This window comes from Vipera ursinii, assembly GCF_947247035.1.
Source record: "Vipera ursinii genome assembly, chromosome: 3".
NCBI lineage: Eukaryota > Metazoa > Chordata > Lepidosauria > Squamata > Viperidae > Vipera > Vipera ursinii.
In genome coordinates, this window is record NC_139516.1 from 64,912,445 (window position 1) to 64,930,124 (window position 17,680).

General features: G+C 43.2%; 1 protein-coding gene across 1 annotated transcript in view; it reads right to left on the reverse strand.

The window, feature by feature from the left end:
* The window catches only part of C8B (complement C8 beta chain), a gene marked incomplete at both ends in the record, with an annotated part of 37,460 nt that extends 20,688 nt beyond the window's left edge, over positions 1 to 16,772 (reverse strand). Inside the window, 3 exons of the mRNA XM_083360529.1 lie at positions 7,007 to 7,142; positions 11,037 to 11,193; positions 16,684 to 16,772. Coding sequence (XP_083216655.1) covers positions 7,007 to 7,142; positions 11,037 to 11,193; positions 16,684 to 16,772 — 382 coding nt within the window. The remainder of the gene's footprint in view (positions 1 to 7,006; positions 7,143 to 11,036; positions 11,194 to 16,683) is intronic.
* Between the last annotated feature and the right edge of the window lie 908 nt (positions 16,773 to 17,680).

The following is a 17,680-nucleotide window of genomic DNA, read 5'->3' on the forward strand; positions in this document are numbered from 1 at the left end:
GCGAGAGGCCTCAGGGTCGACCTCTGTCCCCCTGTCAGCACCGACTGCGAGCGACCCTGGAGAAAGGAGAACCAACGCAGAACCGTGCCTCCCACTCCCAGTCCCCTGAGGCGTCGCAGCAAGATACCATGGTCGATGGTATCGAAAGCCGCCGAGAGGTCTAATAAGACTAGGACAGAGGAATGGCCCCTGTCCCGGGCTCTCCAGAGATCATTCATCAGAGCGACCAATGCCGTCTCCGTGCTGTAGCCCGGCCTGAAACCCGATTGGTACGGGTCTAGATAAACCGCTTCATCCAGGATCTGAGGAAGTTGGTGCGCCACCACGCTCTCAACAACCTTCGCAAGGAAGCGAAGATTGGAGACTGGACGAAAGTTATTCAAAGAGGATGGGTCCAAGGTGGGCTTCTTGAGGAGAGGTCTCACCACCGCCTCCTTCAAGGCGGTGGGGAAGTGACCCTCACTCAGAGAAGCAGAGATGACCGCTAGGAACCAGCCTCGTGTCCCCTCTCGAGCTGCATAGGCCAGCCAGGAAGGGCACGGGTCCAGTAAGCATGTGGAGGAGCTCAACCTTCTCATAATCCTGTCCACTTCCTTAGGAGTTACAGGATCAAATTCTTCCCAGATGACATCGACAAGACTGTCCATGTCTTGTTCTTCCATCTCAGCCCAGTTGGAGTCCAGGCCAGTTCGAATCCGAGCAATTTTATCCAGCAGATATTGACCAAATTCCTCGGCTCGACCCTGCAAGGGCTCCTCCCTCACCTCTTGGTTTAGTAGGGAGCGAGTCACCCTGAACAAAGCAGCCGGGCGATTATCTGCGGACGCGATGAGGGTGGAAAAGTAGTTGGATTTTGCCACCCTTATCGCAGCGAGATAAGACCTGGTGAGGATTCTTAGTCGCAATCGGTCGGATTCGGATCGACTGGATCTCCAACGGCTCTCTAGGCCCCGTCTCCGACGCTTCATCTCCCGGAGCTCCTCGGTGAACCATGGGGCTCGCTGGGATCTGCGCCAGGTCAGAGGCCGCAAGGGTACAACTCGGTCCAGAGCCTCCGTGGCTGCCTTTTCCCAGGCTTCCACTAAGGCATCCGCCGAGCTGTGGGCAGGGGGTGCATGCGTGTCCCTAAGCGCTGCCTGGAACTTATCAGGGTCCATTAGGCGCCTAGGGCGGTACCATCTGACTGGCACCGTGCACCCACGGTGGGGGGTGGCAAGGGGGAAGTCTAGCCACAGGAGGTGGTGATCGGTCCATGACAGGGGCGTAACAGTTGTGGCACCCCCACCGATATCATCACGCCACCGTCCAGACAAGAACACCAAGTCTGGGTTGTGGCCTCTCTCATGAGTCGGCCCAGAAATTATTTGCAACAGGTCCATGGCCGCCATGGAAGCCATGAACTCCCGAGCCAGTTCAGACGATCCTCCCAGGGACGGCAGATTAAAGTCGCCCAAGACCATGAGTCTTGGGAATTCAACCACCAACCCTGAGAGGACATCGAGTAGCTCGGGTAGGGCCGCCGCTGCACGATTAGGTGGTAGGTACGCCAGCAGCAGGCCCAACTGCGCCCCTGGGCCGTATCTCAGTAGGAGAGACTCACACCCGACCATCTGAGGGACGGTGGTCTCCCGCGGGCTAAGGGATTCCCTGATGATAACTGCCACTCCCCCGCCCTTCCCATGAGCCCGAGGCTGGTGCAGTACCTGGAAACCTGGCGGGCAGAGGTCAACCAGAGGAACACCCCCCTCTGGGCCCAGCCAGGTTTCCGTGATGCAGGCCAGGTCCGCATGCTCACTCTCCACTAGGTCACGAATGAGGTGAGCTTTGTTAGCTACGGACCTTGCATTCAGGTAGACCAGCCTTAGCATGGGAGGGTGCGCACCTTTGCTCCCGGGTCCTCCGGGGGAGAACAGAGGGTCGGAGCGTCTCACCGCTTGTACAGAGCGGAGATGACACTCCTGGTGACGATACGGCCCTCTGTCTGTGCACCTTCTGCCATTCCCCACCATCCTAGGGATGGGACGTTTGTCAGTACGCCACTGGGTGTTATCGGCGACTGGTCCTCATTGTACACCGTCGCGAACGGCCGTGGGCCTGGCATGCGTTATGGTGGCTGGAAGGCGTGCCTTTCCCGCGCAACCATAGTCTTCTCCCTCCCCCCTCCCTAACCCCACAAAAAACTTAACTAAGAACTTAATCAGGGGCCTCTTGTTGGGCTTATGCTGGAGGCCCCTGACCCTGCCCGGCCATCTCTCAGAGGCCCAGTGGTTGGGCCCGTCATCAAGATTGGATGTGATGCAGGCGGGTCGCACCCAGGAGAGTGGGGAACCCCTGAGGGCGTGCAGTACTATGCTAGAGTATTGAACGAGCATAGTCACAGGTGGTTCCGGGAAGGCTGTCCCCTGGATGGTGAATTTGCAGGAGGGTCGAGTCGGGTAGGTGCGTTTCTGGATCGTCGCCCTGCCACTGCCACTTGGCCGGGCGAACCCCCAGAAGCAGGCCATTCCTCATCCTCTCACGATGGGTTGTGTCTCTGCTTCCGGAGGTGGTCCAGAACGTACTCTGGGTGAAGCATACCCCATAGAGCTCTCACCTCTATGGGGTTGCAGGTGTAAGGCCCAGCCACTCTGCCACCGTGGCTAGCACCCAGGCCCGTTATGTCCTGTGGGGAGAGAATGGGCAAGGATGGTTGAGAGTGGGCAGAAGGCAGGATTGAGGGATCCATTAATTGGCGTCAGCTCTGGTGGTTCAGCCGCCCAAACAGTTCCCTCCCTGATCCTCTGGGCGTTGTTCCCGGCCGCAGCTCCATGGCCCCTATTGGTTGGGGACCGACCGGAGCGCGGCCTCCCAGAGGTATGGGAGTCCCTGGTGTCATGCCCCTGCTGTTGCCGTCTCCGATCAAGGTGTCTCGAGGAAGTGGCTCGGGGTGTAGGCCGCAGATGCCTCGCCTCGTTGTAAAGCTGGTCTGCGGCGTCTCCTTGATCACTCGCAGACGCCACCGCTATCCGGGAGCAGATTAGGCAGCCGAGGCAAAAACAGCAGCTCCGGCCCCGCTCAGGATTGTTGCAACGGCCGTAGCGGTACAGGGGGCGGGCCGGAGATGCCACGCCGCCAGTGCTACCACCGCTGTCAAGGCCCCTGGGTGGCGAACGACTAGGCCTGGAGAAGCAGTCCCGGCCGCCGTCGTCTTCGCTGCCGCCACTTCCACCGCCCAGCTGATCCGCGGCGCCTCCTCTGATCCTCGGAGACGTCACCGCTGCCCGCTGCTGCTGCTGTTGGTTTCGTTGCCAGCGCCTCCGCCGCACAGCTGATCTGCGGAGATGCCGCCCCTGCCCGGTGATCGGCATCGGAGGAGACCGCAGACCAGGGCTCGCTGGGCTCTCACCGCCGAAGATGCCGCCGCCACCCGGGAGCCGGTCAGGGGCAGAGCAGAGCCTCCGGCCCCTCCTGGATGGCTGCGACGGCTGTCGTGGTCCAGGGGCGGGCCTCTCGCCGCCGAAGATGCCACCGCCTCCGCCACCCAGCTGGTCCAGCTGGTCCGCGGCGTCTCCGTCGATAGCCCGGAGACGCCGCCATCCCTGGGAGCCGGTCAGGGGGCCGGGGCAGAGCAGAGCCTCCGGCCCCTCCTGGATGGCTGCGATGGCTGTCGTGGTCCAGGGGCGGGTCTCTCACCTCCGGCGCCGACGAAGATGCCTCCGCCTCCGCCACCCAGCTGGTCCAGCTGGTCCGCGGCGTCTCCGCTGATAGCCCGGAGACGCCGCCGTCACCCGGGAGCCGGTCAGGGGGCCGGGGCATAGCAGAGCCTCCGGCCCCTCCTGGATGGCCAGGGGCGGGCCTGGAGACACCCCGCCGCCAACGCCAACGCCGTTGCCAGGCTCCCTGGATCAACGACCAGCCTGGGGGCTTGAAAGTCGTCGCCGCAGCCGCTGCCATCCTTGCCGCCGGGGCCTCCACCGCACAGCTGATCCGTGGAGGCGCTGCCCTTGCCCGGCAGTTTGACTAGCGGTAGAGGCAGGGCGGAGGTGCTGGCCCTGTTTATAACGGTTGCCAATGGCCCAGGCGGCGGGGCGAGGATGCCCCGGCACCCCTGCAGCTGTTTCGGGAGGCAGCGGGCGGCATAATTTCCCAGCTCATTTGCCCGAAATTCTGGCCCCACCCCAGGGGTCCATTGACATCCCTGGGGGGCTCCTGGGGGGATGCCTTACTGTTGGGGGCTACGGAGCTCTCCCCAGCGCGTCCGCCATCTTTGGAGCCGGCAAAAAAAAAAAAAAGAAGTTGTGGTCTTGGCACATCAATCTGCCATATCTGTGTTTGGCAGAATCATTTGAACCCTATTTTGCTCCTGAACTACAACCATTTTTTTTCTTATATGTTTTGTGATGGCGCAATGGTTAGAATGCAGTACTGCAGGCTACTTCTGCTGGCTTCCAGCTACCAGCAGTTCAAGTCTTATCAGCTCAAGGTTGACTCACCCTTCCATTCTTCTGAGGTTGGTAAAATGAGGACCCAGATTGTTAGGGGTAATATGCTGACTCTGTCAACTGCTTAGAGAGGGCTGTAAAGCCATATGAAGTGGTATATAGGTCTAAGTGCTATTGTTATTCAAGTAGGCTTGCAGGCTTGAAAAACCCTATTCAGCCTTTAACACTATCCAGAGTTGCTGTTTGTGAGATGGAAGGCTATATACATTGGTTTAATAAATAAACAAACATAGATAACAGACATTTGGTTTTAATGAACCCATCTTCCCCAAATAGTCCATTAATGGAGTGTTTACTGGTACATGGGAATCTGCATTGGCATCATTCAACCCTCTAGCCAAAAGCTGTTCTGAATACTGACATCTTTATTTGAAAAGATGTTTCTGTACTTCAATGTTGCAAAGGATAGGAGGCAGCTGACATCTGTGCATTTTTATTGTAATGGACTGGCCTAATCAAAAGTTCTTTGCTTCTGCTTTTGCCAGATCTAACCCTCCTACTATCTTCCTTTGTATATTCTCTACTGTGAGAAAAAAGTGCCTCCAGTTGTAGAGTTAAAATACATTCACCAAGAATAATCAGAACTATCCTTAAAGCTAGCTGAAGTTGACAGCTCTTATAACTTGATCACTGGAGCATCAGAGCCCATACATTAACTATGTAATGTGTTAAAGAAACACTTTGTGGTTTTTCATCTGTCCTGAATTATGATTATGCTGGTATGAAGTATGACACAATATTACAACAGAAAAGGGCCACTGATTAAAAGAAGCTTTAATTTGAAGTGCCTATCTCTAACTTCAAATCTATGTAAATGGAGTCCAGCTGATGGTTTTTGGCCCATTTTCTACCAGATTTTTAAATTACAAAAATATGATTGACTTTCTATGTCCAAACCTGATAGAAGGAAATGTTTTCTTCATCTCTGAACATTAAGTATAACCTAACAGCAAAAATAGTCTACAGTAACTAATGCATTCCGTCTTCAGTGTTTATATGAAAACTGTCTTGAAAATTATAGACTTCCTGGTTGAAACTTCTGGCCTACATTTTAGACTCCCCCCCCTTCTCTATCTATTTTTATAAACATTTGCCTGGTGATGAGCCTGAATAACTCAAAGGTTTCCATGGTTTTTGGTCACATATGCATGGAAACTAATAAATATATTATCCAACTATGAATTTTGGAGAAACCATCTTTTTAAACATTTTATTTATTTATCAAATTTAAACACTGCTCATCTCACTAAGTGGCTTAGGATGTTTATAGTAAAAATCATAAAACCATGTAAAAAGAAACAATTATAATTAAAACAGGATGGAAAAACTAGTACAAACAAAAATAAAAATACATGAAAAAGCGGAAGGACCACCTCAAGGTAGCAACCACTGCCAAGTTTGCTTGGTGCTCTTTGATCCCCACATGAGTTGGCAGAACCAAGTCTTCAAGCTCTTCTTGATAAGGAGTTTTTCATTCTCAAAACTTTGTTTCCGACATTCATTTTACATTTTCATACTCCAGTTTAACAACTGCTGTATATTTTCCTTTTCCATGTTTGTAATTCTTTCAAGCCAATCTGATTTAGCCCACAATCCATATGTCCGCTTCGTTATATTCCTTGGCTTGAGCGGAATGGCATTCAAGTAGATCATGTGACAAACTTATGTACACTTTGTAATCTTCACACAGACCTTAACAACTTAATATTTCATGCATTCCTTTATCAACCACAGCAAATTCCAGCCTGAAGCTTTTTCGGTAAAGTCTAAAAAAGTTGCTATTGCTGCACTATTGAGGAAAAGCAGAATGTTAAACTCAACAGTAATGGCCTTCATAAATCCACCCTGTCGTTTCACAGTGAAGGTTGATGACACAAGGTGGCTCAGAGAAAATTAATACACAAGTAATGCTGATGATTGTACTTAAAGTCTTTCTTGAAAATAAAAAAAAACTTTTTTTTTGCTTCTAATTAGCAGTGTATAGCCGGTCAGCAAGCATTTGGGAAGACAGTTTTTCTTATTTCATTTTATAATCCATCAGATCAGAAATTAAGCCTTCAAAAACCTGTCATGTAGGCTGTTTGAAAATGTTAATGTACAATCAAATTTGATTTAATTTAACCTAAAAATGTTCATCGGGGATGTGACAGAAATTACGTGATCCTTTTTCTCATTTAGATGTGCCTTTTCAAGAGAATGTGTGAGGGGAATTAATAACAGGCACACTTCTTTACAAAATAATTGGATAGATAACAAATATGATTCCATTAATATAGCCTCTTTTTGGCTATTCACCTATTGGTTCTACTTGCCTGTGTGATCCATTCTTGTCACAGATTCTGCTGTCATATTCTTATATGATGTCCGCCAAGCAAACAAGATCAACATTCATTTGTGACATACAAGAAAATAATAATAAAAACCCTCCATATTCCATTCAATCCATTTGAGGGAAATCTAATTCAACAGATAGGCAGTTAACCACTACTTTTTAATTAAGGAGCACCGCCCTCCAATTCTCTAACCTGTGGCACAGCGAAAGCCTTCACACCGAGGAATACTGCAAGGTCTGTTTATAACACAGTCTTCACTTTCATTGTCAGTGTAATCACACGGGTCACCGCCAAACTGAGAAGGCTGTTCCAGATGGGCAAATCTGTACTGTAGTAGAATAGATATTATGAATTCCAGCCCTCCTAAATTAAAAGCCAAGTATCACAGATGGGTATAGATCTTGGCTAGTTGGAACATCAACATGTATACTGGAAATGTAAAGGAGCTCTCTGTCTTTTTGTTCTGGGATACGAGATGTAATTTGATTGCAGTTTTCTGAATGTAACATCGAATGATTTTTAATAATTCTGAATTAATATAGGATTACTTGTCTATGCATACTGTATAATGTGAAGGGTATTTTGAGAAAAAAGTGTAAGCTTAGCAAGTTACATCTTAGATGGGAATGGAATCCTTGATTACTTAATCGTAAGAAGGTTCCATAGTGAATTAAAAATCCCATGTATTCTTTGGTCTACCCATGATCTTGGAAATGCTGGTGTTTAAGCTGTCTGGGCTTCTACGTGTGTGAGAGGACATGTAGCTTTCAACCCCCATGCCTTACTTTGTAGCAAGCTAAATATAAGATACATCAAGCACTTTATTCTGCTAAGTTGACTTCTAAGTAAGGTTGTCTAGGAAAGAGCCCTTGAATTTTAAAATAGACAACGACAGTACTACATACTTCTTACATACTTACTCCAATAGTAATAAATTATATATATATATATATATATATATATATATATATATATATATATATATATGCAAATTATTCAAATTGCTAATAAAGAATTTGGGAGGCTAAGATGATCATTTCGAACTTTTTATGTTCTCATCAGTTAGTCATACCCTTTTTATCTGAGATTCGAACCCGGGCTGATTATATATCAGGCAGTGTTTTAACCTCCTGAGCCACGGGTTCCTTCTCTCTTATATTAGCTGGAAGGCAAGGCAAATGTATGTTTAAGTATTTGTCAAGGCTTTTTGAATGGACCTTGCTAATTAACTCTTTCATTCCTGTTTTGGCCCGGCTCAGGGCTTATCCACAGGAACTAGTCAACTTATGACAGCTCATTATTTGTGCAAATTATTTAAATTGCTAATAAAGAATTTGGGAGGCTAAGATGATCATTTCGAACTTTTTATGTTCTCATCAGTTAGTCATACCCTTTTTATCTGAGATTTGAACCCGGGCTGATTATATATCAGGCAGTGTTTTAACCTCCTGAGCCACGGGTTCCTTCTCTCTTATATTAGCTGGAAGGCAAGGCAAATGTATGTTTAAGTATTTGTCAAGGCTTTTTGAATGGACCTTGCTAATTAACTCTTTCATTCCTGTTTTGGCCCGGCTCAGGGCTTATCCACAGGAACTAGTCAACTTATGACAGCTCATTATTTGTGCAAACGCTAACAAAACATCACACCTTCACGATTCTCTTTTGCCCTATGGATTAACAAGGAATAAGCAGAGTACATCTTTCAAGGCAGCCCATTTGGCTGAATGGCTCCAAAGACTCCCCCTTTATGCTAGCTTGCAGCAATTGTTTGAACAGCTTGATCTCGTGTTCTGTTCTTATTGAATGACATCTGCTTTTCTGTTCAAGCTTCCATCTCATCTGATAACCTTACCGGTAGTTCTCACTTACTGATTGCAATTGGGTCTGGCAAGTTGGTTGCTAAGTGACAATGCTGTTAAGTGAAACATCATGTGACCGTGCTGGACTCATAATGTCAGTTCCGCTGTGGTTGTTAAGCAAATCACTGTGAGTCATTAAGTGCAACATCACATGACTGCAATTTGTGACTTCTTTCTGGCTTTTTCCACCTAGTTTGCTTGTCATAAACTGACTCTGAAATTCTTTCATGTCCCAAGTTGTTTTTGGTGAGAACTGCAGTTATATAAATCCGATAAATAAATCAAATAAGTTCATGGGGACCTTTTTTTAGTTTCACATCTGCTATGAATTCACCCTTATGCTGATCCACCTTTTTGACAGAGTGACTGTAAGATGTGAAAGTAATGAATTGTTTCCACTAACACCTTCACTGTAATTCCTTCACTATAGTTCTATGGAGGATATCTGGAGCAATGGAGAAAATCCATTTTTTAAAAAAATGTTAGATTGCATATTTCTAACCCCTTGCTAAACAACTACTGAAAAAGTACTGGAAATTGTGTAGCCTTGAAATGCAAATGCTTGCAAATAAGAGATCCATCTCAGTTACTTGTTCAGTATTATCTTTTCTTTCCTCAGCGTGCTCTATTTATTTTTCTAAGGTTATTCTTGTAACAAACAGGAGGAATCAAATCTAGTGGCCATAAAGGGTTGAGCTGCTATTCCAGTCACAAAGAATAATGATGATAAATAATGATATGTAAGCTTTGGCTTTGAGCAAAGCTGAGGAATGGGTATTGTGAAAATGATTGTCTTAGTGTGGTGACAGGACAAGATTATCCTGCACTTTTGAAAATAATGGGAATTTTGCCACTAATGTTGTAACAATCAAAAGCCTTGGTTGGAAAGCACTTGCGAGGTAGGGGGAAAAAAACGATGAAAAATGAGAAGCTGCATGTCATCATCTCTTAGTCAAAAACTGGAAATTGAGGTCACTTAACACAAATGGGTTCTATATCAGGAGTGCTTCAGCGTAAGTGGAGAAAATACAATGGCTTGCCAACCTCATTCTGGATAAGACAGGAAGGCAGGGCAGCTCCTTCCAAAGGCTCTGTGTCTTATGCAATATAGCCTGAAGAGTTCAAATAGGACCATAAAATCAGTGTTCCTCAAGACTTCTGTCACATTTACAAATTGTTACTTTTGTCTTTTAAGGCAGTTTGTTTTAAAGCTGTTACTCTGCATGTTTAAGAGAGCAAGGGATGCTAATAAAGTGCAGTTTTGCAATTTACTATGAGTGTATTATGATAGAATGCCTAAAATATTTTACTATTAAAATAATAGTATTTATACTATATCATGAAGGAATTCTGTAAGACCAATGGTTTGAGAAGGCATGTTTGTATGGGAGTATCTGAACTTTCTTATGTTTAGGAAAGAAAGCTGGCAAAATGCTTGGAGACCACTTTCTGAGGGAAGGAAAAGTTTTCACATTCACATAAATTAGACTATCAACAATTTTAAGGAATTGGAATATTTTTTGTTAGAAAAGCAAAAGTCTCTGAAAAGAGATCACACATACAGGTACTAAACAGCCCAAAGGTAACAGAGCTGCTTTGAGGGTGTCACAGAGAAGGCAAGGAATTGAGGAAGAGTAATCCTGAGGAATAAATGTGACAGTTTTAGAGAATTCACCAGAGGAACCAAGGTTCCTGTTTCTGGACTGTATTTGTTTTAACTTTATTTCATTTCTTTTAAGAAGAAGAAAATTACAACAAATGGGTCCTTGTATAGAGTTATTCCATGACCTACAACCATACATTTAATGACTATTCTAAGTTATAATAGCACTGAAAAAACTGACTTATAACTGTGTTTCAGGCTTACATCCATTGCAGCATTCCACGGTCACGTGATCAAAATTTGGACACTTGGCAATGTACTGGGTCATGTGATCACAGTTTGCGAGCTTCTGACAAACAAAGTCAATGGGGAAGCTAGATTCCCTTAGCCATGTTACTAACTTAACAACTGCAAGTGATTCACTTAACAACTATGGTAAGGAAGATTGCAAAATGGGTCATAACAACTGTCTTTCTTGACAATGGAAATTTTGGGCTTGATTATGGTCATAAGTCAAGGACCATCTGTATTGTGTTGCTGTGGTCAACATGGGAAGCATCTGCCCAGGGTATTGGTCAGCTGAATGAAAAAAGATGAAGAAATGAATATTAAAAGCAGGGATGTTGGTGGGTGAGACCAAAAGGAAGTCCTGTGGAAAATGACAACGATCAGTTTTATAGTGCCAAGCTCCACATTTTAGTATACCAGAATTAATTGTGTGTTAAACAGTTAACTAACTTTAGACTCCAAGCAGACTTACTCTTTTTTTCTGGCAAGCATCACAAGCAGTCCATGATGACCAACTGGAAAGAAGACAGTCAATAGGCTGCACCACCTGGCTTGAAGAGCGGCGCCATCTGCCTTTGGTCACATTGACATTAGCTCTATTGAGTTGAAGAGAATCATCCTGTGTGCCACTACATTAATTGGGAGAAAGCATATGTATACCATATGTCCATTTATATCCTTTATTCTCTTCCCGTCACTCAAGGTCAACCTCTTTGAAGTACCTTCCAAGGATTATTATTATTATTATTATTTTTGCAATGCCCCCTTGCAATGAAGGTCAAGCTGCACACCCACACTGGGCACAGGAAATGCTGTGCATAACAGCTCCACTACATGATGCCAATTATGCTTGCTGATATGATGAAGAATTCACCGACAATGGGTTATCAATTAGATGGCCATTTCTCTGGTCACTTACTACTATACTCCATCTGTTATACCGGAAGTGAAAATGTGTGAACTATTGGACAAAGCGCCATTTGTATACAACAAAAAAGTAAATGAAACTCAAACAAGAAGAACAAGAACTACAAAAGGAAAATTAGAAGATAAAACCAGCCTCAATGTTTTCTGTGTATTGCTTTAAAGTCATAACCAGCCACTGGCCGAACAATTGTGACATCACCTAAGCATGGCCCAACTGGGGTTTATTAATTGTTTAACTCATCCTCTGCATGTTACACATGGTAGGAACTTTCCTGAATATACAATATGGAGATGCAGAAATGCTGGCTCAAAACCCAGCTCCACATATGTAGAAGAATACAGAGATGGCCTTGAAGAAATTATGCAGTAGTTGTTCTTCTTAGCTCTAGAAAGAAGAAGGGGATGATGAAGAAAGTAAAGATTACCCCACCTTGATTTTCTTGAAATTAGAGAAAAGAGAGGAAACAGCTGTCAGGCACTCAAGATTCTGTTATTATCTCCTGCCTTGAATAGATAATAGCATTGTTTACTGAAGGTGCACAAAAACTCTACACAAAATGGATGTAAGTTTTTCAAATAGAGTCACACACTTATAAATATTTCTCTTCAGGAACTCAGTCGGTATAGAGTTCTTCCTCTTTTCTATAGAACAACCCTGTGAAATTGGTTGAGCTGGGAGACAATGACTAGCCCAAAGCCATCTAAGAAACTTTTGTGGCCCATAATGATGAACTTGGGTTTTTCTAATCCTGGTCCAATACTCCAACTATGCATTATGATCATGATATTGATCATCAAGTTCATCCTCATCTTCCTGCCTTGATAATATTCTAATTCTTTTGGTTACTCTTGAATTTTTACTGATACACAGAGAAAACTGTTCATTCGGGAATAGAAGGAAAAAAGAGGCAAAGGTTTCTTTTGGAACCGAAACAAAATCAGGGTCCTGGATTAAGTGGTGGTCCTGTTTTATAGCTCAATAAGATTTGATGATTGAGAAAAATCTCACTAAAGCCCTGCCCAGTTCTGCTTTTCCTCTTTTATATAGTATGGGCTCCTTGGTGCTCTCTAACACAGACATGTCAAACACAAGGCCCGGGAGCCGGATCCGGCCCGCGAAGTGGTTTCATGCGGCCCGCAAAGCCATCCTGGAAACAGGGAGGGAACGGCCCCCACTGCCTTGGCCCTGGCCCAGAGACCCTCCTTCTGCCAGAGACCCTCAGATCTGTCCCACTCCTGCCCAGGCCCCCATAGGCACCCTTGATGTGAACGATGTAGAGCTGGCCACGCCCACCCAGTAGGTCATACGCACTCTAGCCACGCCCACCCAGTAGGCCACACCCACCCAGGCCACACCCACCCGCCCCCCTGAGGGCAACCGCAATGCTGATGCGGCCCTCCATGAAATTGAGTTTGACAACATCTTGCAGATGTTTCATTACCAAACTAGGTAACATCATCAGTCTAGAAGGGAATGGGATTTGCTTTGTCAGTGTTAGTGGGAGTGTTTTTGGTGGTTCCTTGATTAGGGTGTTTACTGTTAGCTTGTTTTTTGGAGTTGGTAGTTCCTTAATTAGGGTATTATTTACTTCTTGATTAGATGTAGTGTTAATCTTGTGATAATCTTTTTGTAAATTTCTGCTCATCTGGGTGTTGATTACTGGTGAGGAGGTGCTTTGCTCTTTATGTTACTTTTAGGTTTTTTGACTGTCTCTTTGAGTGGAATGTAGATGTTGTTTACACCAAACACCATGGAAATCAGGAGATCTAGGCAGTTCAAATGTGTATAAAGATTTATTCTAAACTTAGATCTCTACAAGAATCTGAATTACTGACGGTCAAGGGAAATTAGTGGGAATTAAGAACAGAAGGAATTAAATAAATTAAATTAAAAATAAAAGAACAAGATCAGCAAAAGTCTTCAGATTCTTCACAACGCATTCATAGCCAAGCTGTGGGAGGAGCACGGCCTAAAGAAATTAGTCCTATCAAAGCTGTGGTCCAAGAGCTTTTTGAGGATATACATGGCAACTAAATTTTTAACTTGGAATGTTAATGGACTAAATTCACCGCAGAAGAGGAAGAAAGTTTTTCAATATTTAAAACAATTTAAGATAGATGTTATATGTTTGCAAGAAACGCATATTAGAGTTTTGGATCAAAAGTATTTAATGAACTCGAGACTGGGTGCGCAATTTGTTGCTTCTGCAGAGAATAAGAAAAATGGAGTGGTTGTTTATGTTAAAAGTGCCTTAACAGCGGATTTAATTGAAGCAGATAAGCATGGAAGATATGTTATGATTGAGCTGTTGTTAGAAGGTAAAAAGACGCTTTTAGTTGGACTATATGCACCAAATCAACAACAAGCTGACTTTTTTAGCTTACTTCACACAAAGCTTACCCAGTTGGATTATAAATCTTTTATTTTTATGGGGGACTGGAATGGAGTTATGGATGTACAGTTGGATAAGGCTGGAGCTTTTAAGCGCATTCCAAGTCATGCTAGACTGCCTAAATCTTTTTTTGAAATGAAGGATGACCTGGAATTGCGAGATATCTGGCGTGAGAGACACTTGCAGGAGAAGGATTATACTTTTTACTCTGATAGACACCAATCTTTTTCGAGGATTGATTTTATTTTGTCGACTAATGATTTTTTTTTGAGAACTAAAAAGGTGAAGATTTGTGCAAGAACTATCTCTGACCACAGTCCAGTTTGGTTGGAGATTGATAAGGAAAAAAGAGATAGGCGCTCATGGCGTGTGAATGAGAATTTGTTTAGAAGCCAGAGAAATGTGGAAGAATGCAAACAGCGGATGAAGGATTTTTTTGAGATTAATATGAACAAGGGTACCTCTATGGATATGGTTTGGGATGCTAGCAAGGCCTATATGAGAGGGGTGTTGATACATATGAATAATAGACATAGACGTGTAGTGGAGAATAGAAGGAAAGAACTGGAGAATGAAATAAAGGAAAAAGAAAAGGCTTTGATTTTGAACCCAGAGGATGTGAAGATCAAGGAGGCTATTAGATTGTTAAGAGGACAATTTGATAAATTAATGGCTGATCAAGTGGCGACCAATCTGCGGTTTGCTAGGCATAATACTTTTTGCAATGCCAATAAACCAGGCAGATGGTTAGCTTATAGACTGAGGAAAAAACAAAGGGCATCTAATATAGATAAGATTGAGTATAAAGGAAGGGTCGTGTTTCAACAGAATCTTATTAAGGATGCTTTTGTGGATTTTTATTCGAAATTATATACTAAAGAGGACATTAATGCAAAAGATATTGATATGTACTTGGAGAATGCTAGCATCCCGGTTCTTACGCAAGTACAAAAAGAGGGGATTAATCAGCTGATTACAGAAGAAGAAATTTTTACAGCTATTAAGGAACTGAAGGTGGATAAAGCACCAGGCACGGATGGCTTGACTGCGGCCTATTATAAAAACTTACAATTAGAGATGATAAAACCGTTAAAGGAACTGTTCCAGACAATCCAGAAGGGGGGAAAGGTGCCACCGTCTTGGAGAACAGCTTTTATCTCTTTGATTGCGAAGGAAGACCAGGATGCTACTTTAGTTAAAAATTATAGACCGATATCGCTTTTAAATACAGATTATAAGATATTTGCTAAGGTTTTGGCTAATAGACTGATGAGGGTTCTACAACAGGTGGTTCATGGGGATCAAACGGGGTTTATTAGTGGTAGACAAATGAAAAATAACGTGAGACATATAGTTGATGTGCTAGACTTATGGGCTGGCCATTCCTGTTCTTGAGGATTTTTGGTGAGTTGTGAGGAACGTGTCTCAGGTTTTCTTCTGTTTGGACTCTGATTTTGTGTCTTTTAGAATAAAATGGCAATTGTGTTTTCTGATGGTTCAGTTGAAGAGTTCCAGGATCCAGTCAGAAAGAACAGGAGAGCATGTCTGTTTGGAGATTTTGATATTGTTGAACTTTGAATTCTGAATTCTTCGGAGGCCATGATACACACCAAGTCCTGATTCAAGCCCTCCATAAATCAGCAGATCGACATTTTTTTTTTGCATGGCTGAGCAAGTGGTAGCTGCCAATATTCATGACAGCCCTTTTTTTGGCAGCAGCAGAAAGTCAGTGATCTAACAGTTCCTCATTTTCCTATCATTGCTTATAACAACTGAATGACAATGCATACGCCACCATTTTTCCATAGCTGACTCCTCTATCGGTTGCTCTGTGTTATATGCACATTTGCAGCTTGACTGGAATCATGAATGCAGCTCTCGAAGGGAACTATTAATATCATAAGGAAGCCATAGAACCACAACTATCAGAAAAAACAAAGAAAGACATAAAAACCGCTTGCTGAAAAATCAGACTTTATAGAAGTTGAAGCAAATTTTAGAGAAAAAGAAAAAGGAAAGGAAAGCTAGACCCTAAAGAAACCTCTGAGAATAGAAAAATATCCAGTAGATAACAGTATGTTAAGTGTCTGTTTTGGGGAGAGAAAAATGAAAACAGGAATATACGGAAAGGAAGAGAAATCATGGCTCAGCTGTGTAAATCATTTACCATAGATGCTATTTACGGCTATATTAATTTTATATTACAATGATCAAATTTCTCTTAAGTGCTGGCTTTATAAGCAAGCTATTGAAAGAAATTATATATACTTTAATATATATACATTAAATACCTTAACCTGCTATGCTAATTTGTAGGAGTTTTAGTTTTCAAGAAAAAAAGGCACATAAATTATTGGAATGATAACTGTTTGAAAACTAGGACTAAATAAATATAAAAAAATTCTGGCACATATTAGAGGCATCAGTATGACAAGACAGAATATAAAAGCATGCTAAATACAACATCCAAATTTGTATTTGTGTTTGTGTGTCAGACTTGAAATTTAAATCTATCTTGTTGATGTACTACTGAATCCATTTTGGTATAATATTTTACTGACAAGTGATTTCACAGATTTCGATGTCCCATAGGTAACACATTTGTTAAGATCCATGCCACTTTGCAACCCAATACTTTCAATATAGTGGGTTTCTTTTGTTAAGTCATAAGTAACCCCAAAACGAATGTCTCAACTACTAGGGAAAAAAAAACATTAAAAATCGCAGAAAGTCACACTAAATACTATTATCTATCATGTCTCTGTTCTAATAGTTGTCTAAAAAACAATATTGACTTACCTGGAGCAGTGGAAATTTGCGAAGCTTATGACCGCACAGATTAGAAAAATTCTTGCCATGCAAAGAAACATCACAGATGTTATGCTCATAGCTTTACAGTAATATAGTTGGTTTATTGTAGCATCCTTTTCTAATCACTTTTCTATTGTGTCTGAAGGCAGTTGTGTAGGCAGATTAATAGCCAGGTTGTTCACCAGACAAACAGAAGATAAACCAGATGATAATGGCCTTTTTTGCTTGTAGCACAGAGCCTTCTGCTGGCCTACTATGACATTGTCTGAACAAGTCAGAGAAATAAAAAGCTTCTATTGGCTTTGCCTTAAACTATGCGGAGTCCTAGGGTTCCATAAGGGTACACAAATTGGTCTCTCTCTCTCTCTCTTTGTGTGCATGTGTGTGTGTTTATGTGATTCTGCTTCTTTCGGGCAGCCTCCTAGAGAAACAAAGCATGTTAGCGCTAAAGAAATCCCACATAAATCTGCTTAGTAGTAAGATTGTTAGGAGGCTCTCATTGAAGTTGCTGCAGTTGGAAGAAGCTGAACAATCTGGTAGATAGGTGAGGGCCTTCTTAATCATAGAACACATGCTATGGATTGTCTTCCCTAATGTCTTTGCTTCAATTATCTTAGTTTTTTTTTTAAAAAAAATTCTTTCATGAAGCCTTTAACTATTAAAAGATGTGAATGATACTAATTTTAATTACTGTATATTACATTTTGTATTTTGCTTTATTGTTGTAAGCAGAAGGCTCGGATACAAATGTAATTGTTGATATCTTCATCGTCCAAGCTGGGAATATTTTTTTTAAAAACAGATATTCAGCAGCATGGTGCCCACAACACAAAATAAATACATAAAAATAAAAAATCTTTGCACAAGAAACCAGAAACCAGCTTGGGCTGCTGGAAGACCAGGGAATTCAAGTCTTGGTGGAAAATATATAGCAATATTAGAGAACCTGAATGAATTATTTGAATCTATCTTCACTTCCAAAAAA